Genomic DNA, 20797 nt, shown 5'->3' with positions numbered 1-20797 from the left:
TGAGGGACTGACACATTTCAGAAAAATAGCTCATCATGTAATTTTGTTTAGTACAGGAGTATTGCAAGATGCAAAGACCAGGCAGAAAGGACGTTTCCTCTTGGCTCTGCATTCTCGGGTGATTCTGCTTTTCCCTGGGAGCCTTTGAGAGGTGTCAGGCACATGCCACCTTAACAGATATTTTTAAATGTTTTTTACAAAAGCCCGAGGAATTGGTAAGCAATAATTTTGTTGTTGTTTTGTTTCTGAAAGGGAGAGAAATGGTAAGAAGAGGCATTTCTTCTGTAGTCTCTCTTTTTGCTCAGCCTTTGGTGGGAACTTGTGAAATAGGTGTGGTTTTGACATAATAACTTACAGAGGATTAATCTCAACAGTACTTTCTTTGGTCATACATTACACGTGAGAACTGAACTTCACTTCAACTCATTTCTGGTTTCAGAAGCATCTCTTTTCCTATCCACATTACAGCCCATGTTTCTCTACTAATTGCCTCATATTAATTAAAAATCGGTGACCATATTACTATAATTCTATTGAATAGACTACACCTTATTCAGTTTTGCTTGCTAACAGCTTAGTTCACAACCTGATTCTAGTCCCCTCTTTCTTCTCCTTCTACTACATGCAGATAACTGACAAACACATATTTTCTACAGCGCTGCTTTCAACCCATTCCTTTATATAAACATCTTCATTAATGCCCTGCTGCATACAGATAGATTGTTTACAACCTTCCATAATATGGTTCTGACCGACATTCCAAACATAAACAGGTACACACCAGTCCACCCAGACTGGGTGGACTTTGGCATTTATCCTACAGAACCTGAGAGATAACCGACTCCATCACTTTTCTACCCTCAGTGTACTTTAAAATCACTTAAGGTGCTTCTAAAAAGACCTTTTTGTTCTTAGGCTGGGCTTCTTAAGAGGAAACTCTCCACATGAATATGACAGCCATTCAGATTTGAGAATTATGGCTATAATCCATCCTCCTTGACGTAAACTAGTGGGAAATGAGACTCAGAGGGCCTCAGGGATTTGCCCTGGTCTCAAGTGAAAAGGAAGGCCTCATATAGGTCTCGTGGCCTCTCAGCCTGGTATTCATGCCTGACACTTCACAGATGGCTTTCCCCTCCCCTCCACTCAATGATGTTTTCCCTGTGCAATGGATTATCACCAGCTGACTCACAAGCTCAAAGCAGGATCCCTCATCAGACCTACTAAATATATAACAAAATTAGAAAACATACATATGCTGCCTTTCTTATAGTTTTCTTTATGTATCTCTGTAGGGAAAGAGATGGCATGGGAACAGCCATCGGGAAGCCCTGTTAGGGCCTCCAAAGGGGCAGCTGCCCATTGTTCTTCAGGTCAATATTTAAAGGGTGACTGAGCTCCAACTCATTTTCTTCTCCAAGACCCTGGCGCAAGACGCAAAGCACCCCTGCCCCTGCCTCCCAAGGAAGGAGCGTCTGTCCACCAGGGAGTGGGCCATGCAGGCAAGTTGTTAAGGCTTCCCATTTCCTGATGGCTGTTTGCTGAACCTTTACTCTCGGCTAAGGACCCCGTAAGTGATTCTTTTGCATTATTCATTTTAATTCTCCCTAAGTATAATGAATTAGGCATCAGTATTTCCATTTTTAAGATTTAGAAAACAATACCAGCAACTATACCCCAACACAAATAAACTGAGATTTGGAGAGCTAAGTGATGTGCCTTCCAGCACACAGCTACTGTGACACCAGGACTCTAATTCAGAACTTCACATGCATCCCGTTCTGTGGGCAGGCCACCCTCAACATTTCTGCATCTACTCTCTTAAATGTTGGGCACTCTGGGACCATTACTAGGTTTTACACTCCTTCACAGGCAAGACCCATGTCTTATTAACCTTACTTCTTTTATACTAGCGATCTATACACAGTAGAAGTTAAATAATTTTAGTAAAGCGACCTGTACATAGTAGAAATTCAATAATTGCTAAATTAATTTTTATAAATGTGGTTTTATTATTTTATTCCTAGATCTTTGTAAACCTTAAATAAGCATCTTGGTATTCTAATCAAATTTGACAGAGGTGGGTAATATAATCATTCATTTTATATCTCCATTTCTACAGTTCTTTCAATATTAGAGAAGCAATCCTAAGGAAGACAGAAGCTTTTCAAGCTTTAGAAGCATAAGAAAATTACAAGTACAGTTTTTTATTTATTGAGCACTTCCTACTTACCAGGCACAGCTAAAGCAGCTTCACTACCTTAACTCTGCAGAGCAGTTAAAAGCACAGACTCAAGGCGTGCCTGGGTGGCTCAGTTAAGTGTCCGACGCCGGCTCAGGTCATGATCTCCCAGTTCATGAGTTCGAGCCCCACGTCATGCTCCATGCTGACAGCTCAGAGCCCGGAGCCTGCTTCAGATCTGTGTGTCCCTCTCTCTCTGCCCCTCCCCCACTTACACTGTTTCTCTCTCAAGAAATAAACATTTAAAAAAATTAAAAAAAAAAAAAGGCACAGACTGAAAAACCAGATAGACTGCCTTCAAGTTCTCCTACCATTTACTAGCTGTGTTTCTTTGGGCAAATTATCAGACCTCCCTCTGTCTGAGATACACAGAAGGTACTATATATATATTTTGCTTTTTACTAGCTTGTTCAATGTTTCCAAAATCACCCATTAAAACCTATCTCCCTCTTCTTCGTTTAGTTAATTTTAAAATCAAGGAGAATGTAGTGTTTTTTTAAATTTCCTCAAAAGTAATATACGTTTACATTTCAAACTATTCACAAAATAGACAAGAGCTAGACACCAGAGTGTTTTTTCCCTCTGATACCATAATAGATTTTTAATACAACTTAAATCATAATTAAATACCCAAATGAATATGTTGCCCTAAATGTACAATCACACTTGTAAGAAACAGTCACTACCCATGGAAACCTCATACAAAGGCAAACACCAAGCTGAAAAGACTGCAATTGCAGGCTGATGGTTCCGAATCCACTCAGCTGATGCCCGAACCACTTAAAGGAGTGGGTCTGAATTTTTAGGGGTGATTGCTAAAGGTGAATATTTGGGCAAGAAAGAATCAGGAGCAATTCTGAGCCTCTTCCTCAGTAAAGCCAGGAAAGGAAAGGTTTAGGCAGTTATCCCCATATGAAAAGATATAAAAGAGGCAGAAGATTTCAAATAGACATTATAAAATTTCTTAATAGCGGGAATTACTATGTACTCCCACAGTACAGCTCACCCCTGGGCCAGTATTAAAACCTACTAACACATTCATTTTGGATCCATCATAAGCAGTTTTGGGAAATCAGAAGCCCATTTTCAATGTAAGCCCCATCTATACAGGACTACTCTGCTAGCCGTTTAGACTAAATTGACAGGTTGATTCAAAAGGGGAAATAGACTAAATTGACAGGTTGATTCAAAAGGGGAAAAATATGGAAATAACATTTGCCTCTGAACTGACCAAGCATGTGATTGAAGTAACCAAGTCCACAGGTTGTTTCTCTGAATTGCATAGAAAAAGCTTGAATGAAGTAGCCCATAACTGGTGAGTAGGTGGATAAAATCAAATCTTAGCACATACCCCATGGGCATACCTTCGGTTAGAAATCACAGAAAGGAACAGTCTGAATCCCTTTGGAAACTCATGTCACACTAAGGTCTGTCAGAGCTCCCATTAGGGGGTTCAACTGGCACTGGTCGAACTATTAGGGATCCTTACATAGGTAAGAGAAGCTGGGAGTTGGTAAAACTGTCCGGGATCAGGTGATATTTATTGCTCTCAGCATCCTCCATTTCCTTATTCACCAAATAAGGAAGTATCAAGAGACTGCACTAGTGGATGACCGATGATCTAAAATATTTTGTCTTCCCTTTTCCACTAGATCAGTAGTCCTCAAATTTTAGTGCCTAAGAATCATTGAATGTTCGGTTAGATGCAGAATCCCAGGCCTCCTAAGATTCAGTATGTCCAGGCTAGGGTTCAGGAATCAATATTCTTTTTAAAAAAATATTTTTTAACATTTTTATTTATTTTTGAGACAGGGAGAGACAGAGCATGAACAGGGGAGGGTCAGAGAGAGGGAGACACAGAATCCAAAACAGGCTCCAGGCTCTGAGCTGTCAGCACAGAGCCCGACGCGGGGCTCGAACTCACAGACCGTGAGATCATGACCTGAGCCAAAGTCGGCTGCTTAACCGACTGAGCCACCCAGGCGCCCCAGGAATCAATATTCTTTTTTTTTTTTTTTTCAACATTTTTAATCTATTTTTGGGACAGAGAGAGACAGAGCATGAACGGGGGAGGGGCAGAGAGAGAGGGAGACACAGAATCGGAAACAGGCTCCAGGCTCCGAGCCATCAGCCCAGAGCCCGACGCGGGGCTCGAACTCACGGACCGCGAGATCGTGACCTGGCTGAAGTCGGACGCTTAACCGACTGCACCACCCAGGCGCCCCAGGAATCAATATTCTTAATAAGTGCCTTAGATGATTCTGCTGAGGGGGGCGGTCTTGAGCCTATGCTTTAAGAAACTCTGCCCTGGCTCTGTGTGGGATTTGCCTGTTCAATTGATCCTGGATATAAAGCGAAATATAAGAGGATGATGAAAGCTAGGAAGAAAGAAGACTCCCGGGGACAATCAGAGCCAAAGACACAGTCACAGTGGCCAGTTGATTTGGCCAGATGATGGGGAGGCTGGAAGTGGGGGCAGGTGGAGGGGGCACTGAGAAATACTGCAATGGGAAGAGGCAGTTTCTCTGTCATCGAAGCTCTGTTGTGGATGCCTCTATTCTGCATCCAAGTCTTAGTTTCTGTGTCCTCTATGCGGGCATCACAACGTAAATAAAAACCTCCTAATAATCTGCAAGCAAAACTACTCTCTCAAGTTCCCCCAGGACCTTCCAAAAGGCTAAAAGTCCTGAGAAGGGCTTCCCGGGACCAATAACATCTTCATCATTGATTTCATGAGAGAAACATTAAGTAGAAATTAGATCTTGCTCATAATGTGCAAATTTTGCCATTAAACATTTGTAGCTTCACAGGGAATTTTCCCTTTGGTTATATAGCAGTGGGGCTGTTTTTCTCATGTGTTAAGTAAAAACATTTGCATCATCTCACTTTCCTGGCTCCATCTCAATGACAGATATTTAGCGAAAGCAAATAAGGCTTCACCATATTTTCTTTTAGTAATTAAGGACCTGTTAAGTTTGTCAATTTAGAAAACTTTTTGGATTCCTGTCTAAAATCTCATGACATATTCATTTAAACTAAAAGCAGATGCTTGCTTTGAAAAAGTATTGACATTTTGGGAGAATTTAGGAAATGCCAGTAACAGAAATAAATGGAATTGGCAATCCACTTGGCAGCAGTAAAATTTCCCATTAACCACCGTGTGAACTTGGGAGTGCTGGGGAGTTCCCTTAATTACTATTCCATTGTTGGAGTGTTGTGTTGTTGTTGTGTCCCAAAATGATGTCTCTCACAAAGGAAAAAGATGATTTTTTTTAGGGTTGGGGGGAACATATAGACTTGACCAGCTCTTCTGAAAAACTGAATTGTAAAAGTCAAGTTGTAAATGTCTGATAGATGATCTTTTCAATGCATACATTTTTCTATGGTTCTACTATTGGTATTTTCTATGGTTCTATTGGATCTTACTTTATGCAGCCTCTTTTATGTTCAGGTTTACTGAGCACATCTCTAGGCAATGCCCTGGAAATATAGTATCTAGTTTACTGGTGGTCACGCTAATAGTTCTACATAAAAACGTGAGTTTTTATGGAAGCCACACAGGAAAACTGTCTGGAGAATAGATTCATATTATGTGGTGATGAAGAATGAATTTTTTTTTCAATTCAAAACTATGATCACTATAATTAGCATTCAGAGAGTAGATCACCTGTACCTCACACCCTCCGCAACACAGGTGGGTTTGCAGGATTAGATTGAGGTCAATGCAGCCACAACTGGGAGGCAGTTAGGGTGCCCACGCTGTGCGGTGCGAGTGGTCAATCTTTGGTTGCCTTTAACACCTCTCTCCCCAGCTAAAAACTGAGGAACAGAATGGTGGAAAGTTCTGACGCTATCTAGTTACAGAGCAGCAGAGATGGAGACACAGTTCACATAAAAGACCTCATGCAGGAGCTGGCACAGCACAGGTCTTGAGGAAATGTTCATTTGGGATCCCTCCCCTTTCACTGCTATAGAAGGCTCTTGATGTCTTGATCGGCTCCATGAGGTGGCTGCCCTGAACCCCAAAGCAGGATGACTGCCCCATCGTGTCCCTGCTTCCGCACATACGGAGCCAGTTCTGTGCCACGAGTGCACGAAGGTGAGTAGGAAGTGAAGGGAAATACTCCTAAGCCAGCATCACTTCGGAGCTCACACAATATCTCTGCCGAGCCCTTCCATGATTTGAAGGAATGCATAGAAACAATGCTCCCAGTGTGGTACCTGGAGAAGAAGACAGCTGAGTATAGCCTGATTTAGCCAGGATTCATTTACCCCATAGACAAGGGGTCACTGTGATGATGCAATTGATGAGTGCACATTCCTGGTTTTAGGCTCAGGCTGATTGCTGTCTAAATCCCAGCTCTGCCCTCATTAGCTGTAGGACCCGGATTAGATGTTCTACCGCCACGAGCCTCAGTGGCGAAACCTGTGAAATGTGCACACGGATCCCTCCCCCCCAGGCTCCTGTTAGGGTGCAGTAAAGGCACACGGGCTTGGAGAAGTGTCTGGCACAAGGGCAGATGCAATAAATGTTAGCTCTACTTGCTCAACGTTTCGGCCAGATTCCCATCTGGAATTGCCACCGGATGCCTCACAATTTACTTCTCGGCACAAACAGAATGCTGTCCCAGTGCTTCTACTCCACCTGAAGAGAAAAGGGACTTGCAAGTTCCTTTCTGGTCTTTCTCTTCCCCTGCACTGAAGAGATCAGAAACTTGGAGTCATAGTTAAAAGCACAGATTCTTGCAGCTACAGAGATTTACGGGATCGCCTGCTCCCACCCCTTATTTCAAAAAGGAGACTGAGTCTCAAGGAGGTTGAATATTGCCCAAAGCTGTTCAATTGCAGGGGTGGAAAATGCGTTATCTACTTCTGATTCATTATTAATTTTATACCAAGAAGCTGAGCTTCAAATTGGCAGTGGGAAATCATATCCCTGGGCTAATAATTAATAATAGCTAAAACTTATTTCGTCTTCATGGGGGTCTAGGTCCTTTGTTAAGTACTTATATGCATTCTCATGTTTAGTACTCATGAAAACAAGTCACAGTATTATTTCCACTTTGTGAGTGAGTAATTAGAGGCAGCGAAAAATAAAATTGTTTTCCCAAGGTCACACACTGCTACACGGTGTATAGATCCAAACTCACTAAGTTCTACAGCTCCTGGTCCTGAGGAGAGATGCAGACACAGCGTGACAGATGTAACAGAAAGTGCTGGCTACTGAGTTCCCACTTCACAGAGCTTACTGCTCCCAACCCTGGCAGCCCGGTTCCGTCTGTAATGGGAGAGTGATAGTGCCTGTCCCCTGCCCACCCTGAGCGGGCAGGTGTGTGAGGCCTGAGGAAGAGCTTAGTAATTCATCATTCAAGTGTCAGTTTTTCACAGGCTAGTCACCTGTTGGAGGAGAGGTAGCAGAAAGGTTGGGGGCAGAGAGCCCCGCAATGCTTCCCGGCAGACAGGTGGTACCGTATGAAAGCAGCAGGCTGGGTCCTCGAGGGAGGGGAACACGGGAGGAAGACTCTAAGGCAAGCTTCATGCCCCCATGGAGCTTCCTGGCCTGACCCTGCAGGCCACAGATAAGTAGAGAACATGCATATTCCTCTTTCTGCCCTTCGTGTTTCCCCTCCTGGTTGACACAGGGCTAAAGATAGACTTGAAAACCTCTGACGATCTTTAACAACTCACATCCCAAATTTAGCCTCGGTGTCAGGACAAAATTGATCTACTGGATTTAAGATAAAAAAATTGAGATGTTTGGTCCCCTAAGGTAACACAATGCATGCTAGGAGAAATTTCCAATGGTTACCCTCATTTCCCTCTTTTTCGAAAGTTTTTTTTTAACTTTTACAAATGTTTATTCATTTTTGGAGAGAGAGAGAGAGAGAGAGAGAGAGAGAGACAGGGTGCAAGTGGAGGAGGGGCGGAGAGAGGAGGAGACACAGAATCCGAAGCAGGCTCCACGCTCTGAGCTGTCAGCACACAGCCCAATACAGGGCTTGAACTCACGAACCGTGAGATCATTACCTGAGCCAAAGTTGGACGTTTAACCGACAGCCACCCAGGCGTCCCTCAAGTTTTTATTTTAATTCCAGTTAGTTAACATAGTATTATATTGGTTTCAGAGGTACAGTGTAGTGATTCAACACTTCCTTGTTCATTTCTTTTATTCTTATAAATTGACTTGTACCTTCTTTAAGCTACATCTCCAGTGAAGAGCTGCTCCAAGTCAGCACCTGGCACAGGATCTTAAGGAGACCAGACTGCAAATGGGGGCAGGGAACGTTTGTGAAGCTTAAAGGAGGGGGGATAATTTTCAGGACAGGGGAGACCGCTGGATACTCTAGCACTTGACAAAGCAGTCTGGCATGTTTAGTTATCCTCTGTCAGAAATATTTATGCAGGGAGAGAAAAAACATTCCAATTCTTTAAGAGAATGTAAATAAAACGAGGGGTCCCGTAAAGCTTGCTCTCCCTCACAGTGCTTCCTGCACAGACTGTCTTCTGGCCTCACCAGTGTTTACTGCAGCCATTACAGCAAAGAAAGGATTGAGGAAAGGGACGCTTCTTTGCAAACCATACTGTGGGTTTAAAACAACTCACTCATGCTCAATTCATTTAGCAATCCCAGCATGAATGAATAGAGCTTTGGTGGGGGAGAGATACTTAGAAAAATATTTTAACAATTAGCAATCTGTTTATACACAAATAACTTTCAAATCTTGAGGAAATAGGTAAACATTCTCATTATTTCCCAGATAATTCAGTTTCGTGCAAACATTGAACGGAAGATAAAAGTGCAAATGAAACCATATTCTAGATACACTAGGAGAGTTCTCACTTTAAAACCTCCGTGATATTCCCTCAAAATGAAGTTTGCAGGCTTGTATTTCACATTCGTTGACAAAAGGCCAGTGCGGCTATGCACTGCGGTTCACACGGCATGGGAGGGTGGTAGGAAAGATGGAGGAAAGTGGCAGCATTTATGGAAAGTCCTAAATGCTAAGACATTTGGACTCTGTGTGTGTACATAATGGGCAATCAGTGAATCTCTCAGGCACCCCTCAATTTATAGGGAAGGTGGGAGAGGAGCAGATGTTAGAAATAGAAGGAAAAAACAATGTGTTATGATACACGTGATGAAATAAAGAGCTTCAAAACAGGAGGAGGCCAACATTGTCATATTCTTCACTTCAGAGACATCAGGGGAATGAGAGCTGAACGAACAGGTGAGGAGGAAGGACAAGCACCAAATGCTAACCATTCTTGCCAATTGACAAGAGAAATTTCAGAAAGAGTTAGGAGAACAGCTTGAGGGAATAGCTGAACTGAGAAAGATTCTCTGGAGGAACCTTGTGTGGGGGAGTGGGATACAGAAATTTGTGGAATGGGAAATATCTGAAGACCTAAGAGACGGCCCACAATAATGGATGGGGGAAGGGGGAAGAAATAAAATCAAGAACACATGTGGATTTTGCACTAATGCCTACTAATGGCTAAAATAAAAAAGACTGACAATACCAAATGTTAGGGTATGAAGCATATGGATCTCTTACCATTGTTGATAGGAGTGCAAGTGTTACAATTACTCTGAAGGACAGTTTGGCAGATTCTTAAAACATTAAAGATACATTTACTTACCCACAATTCTACTCCGAGACATTTACCTACAAGAAATGAACGTACAAAGACTGGGGGACCTGAACAGTCATAACATGAATATTCATAATCACTCAAACCTGCAAACAAACCAAGTATTCAGCCACAAGAAAATGGATAAACAAAATTACAGTATATTAACACGATGGAATACTACTCAGCAATAAAAAAATGTAATATGGAACCACATGAATAAGACTCAAAACACTATGATAAGTAAAAATATCCAGACGCCAAAAAGTACATATTAAGGATCAACTTTCAATGAAGCTCTAAAACAGGCTAAACTAATCTATGGTGAAAAGAATCAGAATGACTGCCTCGAGGGGGGAGAAATTACTGGAAAGAGGCACGAGGGGTCTTTCTGGAGTGATTTCAGGGTCTTTCTGGGTCATTTCTGGAATGTTCTACGTTATCCTGGAGGTAATTATGAAAGTATATAGAATTGTCAAAATACAGATTTGTGAATTTTTTCCATGGTAATTATGCCACAACCTAAAAAAATACAAATAAACAACACATAAATAAGATGTAAGCACTGGCCTTGTTAAGGAGGCAAGACAGTGTCTCCTCCCTTGGAAGAGTAAAAGAAGAGATAGTCTGTCGACATGCAGGGAATTTTGAGATAGGAAGAAGGGAAGCTGAAAAAACTGACCCTGAATGACTTGAATGTTCTTAGTAGAAGTAAGGGATGATGTCATCTTCTGCATGTGTTTATGAACACGGAGGAGGGGAAGAAGGATACATGTATTAGGAAAAGGAAAAAAAAAGGAGATATTATAGGATCATAAGGGATGAATCTCTAGCAGCTTTAACTCCTGACCCTGTTTGGTTTCACAATGCTCTCTTCAGAGTTTTGTTAGCTTTGTTTTTCATCCCTAACGCTTGACAGATTACATGACAGTCTAGAGCATACATTCCTGACAGAGGTGAAAATTGCTTCTTGGATTGGAGGTAGTGCTGTGAAAACAATATTAGATTACATATAAAAAATAAAATTAGATAGGACAATGGTTTGTGGTCTCCCAAAGCTCAACCCCTATGTAACAAATCTTATTCTTGAGTATTCATTAGGGATGGAGGTGATTAGGAAAAAAATGCTTTAAAAGGCTTCGAGGGTGAGGGTGGCGGCTAATAATGAAAACGAGTTGAGAAATATTGATCTACAGAAAGCAAAATGCAGGCAATGGGGTACACTGAGTTAGGAGCCTGGTCAGGCAAGTAAATGATAGTCAAGGTGTGAAAGAGTCTATGTTGATGTCACATGCATGAGTGAAATAGATAAATTAGAGATGAGATTATAAATTATGAATATAAAAATCAGAAAGAACAGAGATTCTAATAATGGAGAAGAGCAGGGTCGGTAGGAATGAGGGAGTAAGAGGGGAGTAACACTGGTCGTGGAAGGCACAACAATACTAAGGTCTTAAAAGAATACAACTTGGAGGGCGCCTGGGTGGCTCAGTCAGTTGAGCATCCGACTTCGGCTCAGGTCATGATCTCGCGGTTGGTGAGTTTGAGCTCCGCGTCAGGCTCTGCGCTGACAGCTCAGATCCTGGAGCCTGCTTCAGACTCTGTGTCCCCCTCTCTCTCTGCTCCACCCCTGCTTGAGCTCTGTCTCTGTCTTTCAAAAATGAATAAACGTAAAAAAATTTTTTTTAAAGTAGACAACTGAACACAGAGAAGAGCTAGAAGGTGGCAGGTCAAAATCATGACCCCATCAGAGGGTTCGTAGGGACAACAGAGGGTGAAAGGGAAGAGGGGGGAGAGGTAAGAGGTTAAGGTCAAAGAGGAACATCAGAATTTAGGTGATACAAAGTAAAAAGGTCTGTGTAAAAATCCCATGGCATGGCCATGTTGGTGGGTGCCCAAGGTAGAGCAGAACCAGAGGGTCTGGGGGTAAAGCTGGCAGAAGAAGTGGGTGACTGATTAAGTTGGGGAGGGGATGTAATAGGATTGAGGCTACACATAAATAAGGTTGGAAGTACCGTAAATACTAACAGATCACCATGGCGGTGGGGGCAAGGAGTGAGATTTCACTAGAAGGAAAGGGTGCAGAACTTGCCCACCCAAAGCTGACATCCTAATGTAGCGGAAAGGAACTCCAAAAGCTTTTCTTTATCCAATGGGCTGGCATTTTGAATTCCCAGAGGCTTCAGTTGAAAAGGAGAGAAGAGAACTACCATCTTGAATGTATGAATTCCTTTTTATAAAATAAAAGGTGGTGTAGCTAGTATCAAAGCTATAAAGAAATTTATCCCAAACATTTAAATTTATTCAAAGATAATGGTCACCCTTCTTTCCATGTCCTTTTATTCTTCAGAATTTAATTTTCTAAAGTACCAGACTAAAGAAAATCAAATGTATTTTTTCCCAAATTCAACTTATATATAGTTCAATTATTGGATATCCCATTTCACTTTCTTCTAAATTTGGATTATAACATTTATTATAATACCCATTAACACCCAAATCCTCTCATGTGAATAGAAGGTAGTTCTGGCCATGAGGGAGGTATGCTATATAATTCTTTAAGAGGGTCTTTTCGTATTCTGTTTCAGTAACAAACACTAGCAGCTATTTTCCCCAAGCAGTCACAAAAATATTTTCCTACGCCCTGAATGTAAATATTCGATTATATTCTCTTGAGCCATCAGGGACTTCTGCTCTTTTCAACCATGAAAAGTTTATGCTAATCTTGCCTATTTTCTTTTATGTTTTAGGCTTTAAGCAAAGCCAACAATAATTAATATAAATTAAGAATGCTGGCATGGATAGCTGCTCCTTATCAATCTGTCACACTGTACATATGCTGCACAGAATCATAATAGATTAGCTTCAAAGTCCAGTGAAATGGTCATGAAAGAGGCCAAATATATTTGGATAGCATTCATTGAAATCTATTGCTATGAACAGGTCTAAAGCTATATGTCATATAATTCCAAGAATTCAAGTGACATTTGTCCTCAGTGCCACACGATTTCTGGGATGGTCTGACAGAATCGCATTTTATTTAGAGCTTCTGGCCTGGACAAAGACTTAATTTCTCTCAAAGTCAAAGTCATTAATAAAGGTCTATGCTGTGCAATACAGCAGCCACTAACCACACGTGGTTACTGAACACTTGAAATATGAATAGTCTGAAAGTAAGAAACATACACTGGGTTTCAAAGATTAATTGTAAAGAAATACACACTAGCTCAGTAATATTTTTACGTGTTCAATTTTAAAATTAATTTTTAATACAAATTACACACTAAAATGACAATATTTTGGATATACAGGGTTAAATAGAATGCATTATTATAATAATTCCACCTTTTTATGTTCTGAAATATGGCTGCTTGAAAATTTTAAGTCACAGATTCTGGCTCTCATTACATTTCCATTGGGCGATGTGGCTCTAGGCTGTATCCCAGTTTTGAGGCAAGCCACAAGGAGGCAGTCGAGTGTGGTCAGACAGCTCTAGGTTCAATTCCCATGCCTTCTGTTACTTCGCTAAGGGACCTTGGTACATTACTTCTCCAAGCCTTAGTCTCTTCATTCCTATAAAATAGGAATGATTTTTTTGCCCTGCTCTCAGCGATGAGCAAATCTAACACTTGTGCCTAAATAGGTGCTTGGGTTCTCAGAATGCATATTAAGTTCTAGATTACAAAAAAGGGCACAATTTAAAAAATTAGCTGCCTGATGAGAAACAGATAGGGCAAAAATCTTAAATAGCAAAATGGATCAAATCAAACAAAATTTAAAATATTCTTATTTATTTATTTATTTTTGTCTTTGACCCACTGCTAGTAACAGACATATATTAAGGTTAAGTAGAAATGAAACTCAGAGTTAACTAAATGTGGATTAGCTCTATTTTCTGAGTTACCTCTCTCTGCTACTGAGGGATATAATGTAAACAAATGTCACTATCCCCCCCCATCCCCCCCAAAAAAACCCATGACGGGTCTTTCTCCCAGAAGGCAATCACATGCTGTCAAATAGCTGAATATGAAGTAATTCTTGGAATGGAGAGGTATTTGGGCAGCATGGGTCAAGGTAAGTGAATAGAATAGGAATCCAAGGGCAGGCATTCAGTCCTAGGTCTGACAAGGCCTAGGCCAATGTCACACGAGATCTCTGAGCCTTGGTTTCTCCATGTGTAAAACGGGGATGCAGATGATAATACCTCTCACAATAGATTAAAGATTAAATAATGCATATGAAAACACTTACCTGTAAACCGGACAGTATTATATAAATGTTAGCTATTAGCATGATTTTATTCTACTGAATTGTAAAAGGAATCTACATAGATACAGCCACTCTGCTTTCTGGTGTAAATGAAAAGAACAAAAGGCAAACAATGGTGACTTTGTACAAAGCACTCAACTTCGCAGGACCCTGTTTCCTCTTCTTCCCTGTCTACTTTAAGGAGTCACGAGGAGGGCCTCCTCAAAAAAACATGCACTCAGAAAAGTACAGTCTTACACAAATGTAAAGCATTGTCTTTGGTTTGGATAATCATCAAAAGTTGATTTTGACAAAATCTCAGACAAAGAGGGAAAAAGTCCGATGCTCAGTATCCAGGAATCCCTCCTACTGTGAAGAGTAGCCATTGCCATGCTCCAAAAAATAATCCCTTATCCTTTTAACTCACAGATACTCATTCAAGCTAATAGTGGAATAATATGTGAATTGAAAAAGGAAGGTTAGAGTGTGCATCTCTTGTTCAGGTCTTGGCAAGATGAAATTTAAGGACTGTCTAACCATTATTTTCAAGTAGAGGCCCATTCGCACAATATTGTAACCATAACTGCAGGACATCATTCCTAACAAGAACTGTCATTAAAGCTGGCTCTTTGGGGGAACAAATACTCATATGGCCTTTAAAATCAATACTATGTAATCCAGTTACCCCAAAAGACACTGATAGGACTTTATCCAGCCATTAAGTTACTTGGGCTCGAAGTTAGGACATAAACAGACCCAACAATGACTTTAAAAAAATGAGTCCATAGAGCTTCACATAAAGAAATAAGAGCTCATAAAAATAGCAGAGTAATATAAAAGCACTCTATTGACCTGCAACTAGTTATCTGCAATAACAGAGAACTCATTTTCCCCACATCTCTTGATTTGTTATTATTTTTAATGGGAGCTAACTGGTAATAAAATGGTTTTTCTGTCACAGTGTGTACCATTTCATTCATAGTTGTTTTTCATCAATCTCAATTTGTATCAAGTTGTAACAATAAATTATCTGATTCAAAAAATTACATTTGTTTTTTGCTGACTTATAGTTTTATTTCTTTCATTTTAAGTGTATTTTCCTCACATTTACTTATTTTTGTATAGTCTTCCTTGATTTTGTGCTCCTGTAAATGGATAAAGCCATTTCTAAACATAAAACTTCAGACTCAGGGGGTGCCTGGGTGGCTCAGTTGATTAAGCATCTGGCTCTTGATTCCAGCTTAGGTCCTGATCTCATGGTTTGTGAGTTCGAGCCCCACATCCAGCTCTGTGATGACAGTACAGAGCCTGCTTGGGATTCTCTCTCTCCCTGCCCCTCTCACTATCTCTCTCTCTCTCTCAAAATAAATAAATAAACTTAAAAAACAAACAAAAAAACCCTTCAGATTCAGGATGGTACCTATCACATCATACCATATTAGAATGTTCTGTGATTAATCCACCCAATGCTTCTGTCTAAACGAGATTAGATAAAAACACACATTAACACACACATTAGGAGAAAGGACTATTATCTATCTATATATGTAAAATTAAAGGAGTAAACAAGAAGGTGGAGAAGCTGCATCACACTGAGTTACTGAGATAATTAGAGGACAGTCCTGCTGGAGCACCTGGGTGGCTCAGTTACTCTTGGTGTCAGCTCAGGTCATGGTCTCACAATTCGTGAGTTTGAGCCCCACATCTGGCTCTGAGCTGACAGTGTGGAGCCTGCTTGGGATTTTCTCTCTCCTTCTCCATCTCTCTCTCTCAAAAATAAACAAATAAACATTAAAAAAAAAAAAAAAAAAAAGACAATCCTGTTAGGGAGAGGCCAAAAGAACAAAGCAAACCATTCGCTTTAAAAGTACCAGATGAGCACTCTAGAAATTTAGAGACGTGGAAAGCAATTCAGTAAGTGTGTGGACTGTCAGCATCCTAACGAGCATCACTACAATCTCATTCCAAACATTTTCATCCTATTTCCGCTTCTGATGTACCATCACCAACATACCAAGACTCTGTATTAATAAAAAGACAAGATGCAAAAGTATCCCTGTGTGCTTTAGTCTTCAGTGACACTAATCAACCTTTTACTGGGCAGTGACAGTACCCGGTGACTGGTGACTATACCCGGCAGGTCTTCCTAAGAGTAAGACTTACCATCACTAAGTCCAGGCAGACCTTACTTTGTTTTTTACTGCTAGTACACACTGAACACAAGCTGTGGTTCTGTCATTTGCCTACAGTTTTAGAGCAGATTGCTCTTCGTGGATAAGTACTTTTACAAAGTATACTCATGGAATACCTGGGAAACACCTTTCCAAAAAAAAATTGGGAAATGTGGTATTCCATATTGCCTTCTTCAAGATTCACGGGGCATTTAAGATATTAAAGGTTCTTGCAAGAGGGGAGTCATCCTTGTCTAACTTGGCATTTCCTAAGTTTACCTGACCAAGGAGCCCTTCCCTATTCCTACCCCTCCACAGACAATCTGTGAACATATCTCAGAACTAACATGTCCAGAGAGACACTCTCGGGAAATACTCTTTTTGACTGCTAAGGGATAGAGTTAATTTAGACGAATATGACCTCTTTTCAAAGCTTGGAAACGTTTATTATCCTACTCTAAGAAGAGGACTGAAGCACGACCAAATGAGTGTTGAGAAAGTAAGGGGTGCCTAAAATGACAAGCGCACCTAATCGAAGGTCCACCTTGTACTTACTTGAGGAGATTCCCAAGATTGAAAAGAGCTCGGTTGTGCTGTGGATTTAGCTGGAGAGCCCTCTGATAGTAGATCTTTGCCTCTGTTGTGTCTCTTGTCAGAGTTCCGAGGTTGTTCAGGGCACTGGCGTGGCGAGGATACAACCTGAAAAATTAGAGATATTAAGCCAGGATTGTTCAAAAACTCCTAAGGTGGGCACAACAATTCGCTTGTTTTCCTCCCTCCTCCATCCTAGGAATGTCACAACCCAAACAAAACACTGAATTCTTCCTTTATTTTAATGGGTTGTCCATGTGAAATTTTAATTATGTATGCAGCTGCAGGCATATAAACGTGGCTGAGAAGTACATATTTGACAGGGGTATATGTAAATAACCCCCAAATGGTGCAAAAATAAACAGTATACAAATCTATCAGGGTTAACCAAATTTTAGCCCTTTGGATCCTACAATTACTTTCAATTTGCTTTGACAGAAAACCCCTATTGCCTCACCACTTCTGAGTTTCTGGGCTGGTAGGACTGCTGACCAGCTGCCCGTACAATGCCCACTATGTACATAAGACGCTGGGGGTTCTTTGGATGAGGGCATCTTCATGAACATATTTGGACTGGAAGATGAGTCAGACTGCCATTATTGGGAAAGGATAAAACACACAATTTTCCCATAAAAATAAACTTTACTCCCGAAATGGCTTTTCATCTTGGCTCTCTTTTTCCATTTTACCCCCTTTCTCTCCTCCTATTATAATTTGGGTGCCAACTGGCCTGAGAGAGTTCTCAGAATGAAAATCCTGACAAACACTTTCAAAAAAATTAAGTAATGCACAATGAAGTGAAAATGGCATTCCCAATGTTCAAAAGCAAATGTAAAGGAGGACTGGGGATACATCAGTAAGTCAAATTTATGCTGATTAAGGAGGGAAGGGATTCAATTTAGTTCCGTAACTCAAAACCATAAAGAAGGTAAATCCACACAGCTACATAGTTTAGTTGTTTCTGCTATATTTAGAGCAGAATATTTAGCAGACTAAGAGGTTCACTCCATCTCTGTCACCCAGAGTACTCAGAATAAGCCTGTGAAGCTGCCTGTTAATGTAGGAAAGCTAAGATAATGCCCAAATAAAAATAGGATGTGTACTTGTCAAGTCTCTTGACAATCAAATGACATGCCTGGCCTCTCCCACTCTGTTCCACACCTTCTAAGATCAATTATATTTGGGAGCAGAAGGGGGTCCTATTTAAAAGGCTGACAAGACAAGTCTCATGGTTTGTCTTTTTAAACCTTTGCTTAACCCAAAGTTTCCGAGGTTTATTTGACCATGCAACCCTTCCCTACTCCCTTTTAGAGCAGCGATGAACACGATGAACATCTCTAAGAACTAGTATTTTCAGGAAGACATTACAGGTAATGCTCCTCATGACCGTCAAGGACTCTTCACAGACATGTTATGCCCTCCCAAAGCTGGAAAGCCCTCTCAATGGCTGCAGAGGCTGCTGGAGAGAGAGATATTATGAGAGGAAGTTGGGGAAAAGAAAACATGCTGGGCCAGCACGTGGCACTATTGTTTGCTTATCTCTGGTCACCTTTACTCAGGCAAAGACAACCTGAGGTCCCTGGTGGTAGCCCCGCAACCCCAAGCTTCACGATCCTGAAGTATGCCAAGTCCTTGGCCTGAGGGACAGCAAGTCCTTGGCTCTCTTTCTCTGAGATGCCACTATGGGACATCAGAGCTATGATGAGAGACAGAATGTTCTTGTACCTGTTCATTCACTACATGCCCACAAAAGTCTCCTGAGAAGCTTATGTCTAAGAATGATTTTGAAAGTGGTTACAGAGAGGATATCACTGCCAGCACTCAAATTCTTCTAAAGATTTTTTATTTTTTTATTTTTTTTGCGCAGGTGAAGATGTTGAGCAAAGCTCTCTGACTTCCCAAAGATTTAAGGGATGTCCAATGAACTCAGTGAGAGCAGTTCTCATTTCCCTGCTGACCAGCTGTAACAGAAAGCTTTCCGGGGACATCTGTCTTCTTAAACCTTGATCTTTTCCTTGATTCTTTAGGCTTGGGAGCCCTTGAAACAAATATGTGAGGTGAAACCACTACCTATGGGAAAGACAGTCTAAATTCAATAAGATCTTCCACCATGGGCTCACCCATCTCCTGCTGCACCCATCTGCACGGTCAAGCAACTGCCCTCGGCACTGGCTCTCAGCCCACCTTCTCAAACTTTACGTTCCCTCATGATCCACTGTCACTTAAATAAATAGTCATGCACTTCCAATTTCACTGAGTACAAAAATGTTTCTCTCTCTCTCTCTCTCTCTCTCTTTTGAAATCAGAAACAATATAAATCCACACCAAACTCAAAAACAAAAATAATCAGTGAGAAGGAAATAAAAAACAGATATAAGAAACAGATATAAGCACTATGAGGGAAAAGGCCTTTTTATGTCCTGTGTTCCGAGAACCTGTCTGCAACTGCAGAACCATGAGGCTTAGGACAGGGATTCATGGCCAACCACAAATCCCTGCCAACCATGAATCAAGCCAGAGAAGATGCTCGGTGTTAACAAAGAGTCCTGATCCATCGAGGAAAGGGATTTCTAGCATCTACAGTGGTTTACTTAATCTAGTACCACTCATAGCCCTCCACTTGAAAAATGTGCAATATTGTTTATTCCTAATAGTAAGGGTTTGCTGGCAATATCCTCTCTCACTGGGTATCCGATTAGGTTCACCTAATCACAAGCAAGCACTGCATTATTTATAAAACAAAGCTGAATTTCATTAAAAGAGTTCTTCAATAACCAAGTCGGCAAAAAATACCACTCCTTATTTTGAGTCTTAGATAGACAGAAATTTTCTTCGAACACATACTCTTTTCTTGTTTACTGAAGATCTATAGAAGGACAAGAGTTATTTTGTGCTTTTACTTTCCAAATAAACTTGGGTTTGAATTAGCTTGGGTCTAATTCAATACTGAGGGCTCCAGGAAGGGAATTTTCTACTGGAAAAAGGAACAATTTAAGGGCTGTTTATGTTGCTACATTAATGATCAGAATAAATTTAGTCCATCTTGACTTTGACTTCTACAGGTATGTTTTACAAAAGTTCTGTTACTGATTGATTATTCCCTTCCCTATCTAAAAAATCTCAGCAAAAGCTTCACTGAACTAGAGTGGAGTGGTGATTTTCAAACCTATTTTTTTTTCACATTTTAGTAGCTTTATTTACTTTTTAAAAGTACCCACCCAACACCCTAGCAATCCTCAGTTTGTTCTTTTTTTTTTTTCAGGAGTAGAATTTAGTGATTCATCACTTACATATAACACCCAGTGCTCATCCCAACCAGTGTCATCCTTAATGCTCCTCAGCCCTTTAGCCCTTCCCCCACACCCAACACCCCTCCAGCAACCCTCAGTTTGTCTCCATATTTAAAATCTCTTATGGTTTGTCTGCCTCTCTGTTTTTATATTATTTTTGCTTTCCTTCTCCTATGTTCATCTGTTCTGTATCTCAAATTCCACATGAGTGAAATCATATTTGTCTCTCTCTGACTTATTTCACTTAGCATAATACATTCTAATTCCATCCATGTTATTGCAAATGGCAAGATTTCATCCTTCTTGATTAGTAAGTAATATTCCATTGAATATATATACCACATCTTCACTATCTATTCACCAGTCAATGGACATTTGGACTCTTTCCATATGTTGACTATTGTTGATAGTGTTGCTATAAACATTGGGGTGCATGTGCCCCTTTGAATCAGCATTTTTGTATCATTTGGATAAATACCTAGTAGTGCAACTGCTGGGTCATAAGGTAGTTCTATTTTTCATTTTTTGAGGTACCTCCATAATGTTTTCCAGAATGGCTGCAACAGTTTGCATTCCCACCAGTAGGGCGAAAGGGTTACTCCTTCTTCTCATCCTTGCCAACA

At 40.7% G+C, this 20797-nt stretch overlaps 1 protein-coding gene across 3 annotated transcripts in view; it reads right to left on the bottom strand.

Moving 5' to 3' along the window:
* Positions 1 to 20797, bottom strand: part of TMTC1 (transmembrane O-mannosyltransferase targeting cadherins 1) — a 272519-nt gene that overhangs the window by 36668 nt on the left and 215054 nt on the right. For all 3 annotated transcript variants that reach the window (XM_058743207.1, XM_058743208.1, XM_058743209.1), the window contains one exon: positions 16849 to 16992. In XM_058743207.1, coding sequence (XP_058599190.1) covers positions 16849 to 16992 — 144 coding nt within the window. The remainder of the gene's footprint in view (positions 1 to 16848; positions 16993 to 20797) is intronic.

The sequence above is a fragment of the Neofelis nebulosa genome, chromosome 8 (assembly GCF_028018385.1).
Source record: "Neofelis nebulosa isolate mNeoNeb1 chromosome 8, mNeoNeb1.pri, whole genome shotgun sequence".
Taxonomy (NCBI): Eukaryota; Metazoa; Chordata; class Mammalia; order Carnivora; family Felidae; genus Neofelis; species Neofelis nebulosa.
This window is presented reverse-complemented; position numbering and strand designations above follow the sequence as displayed.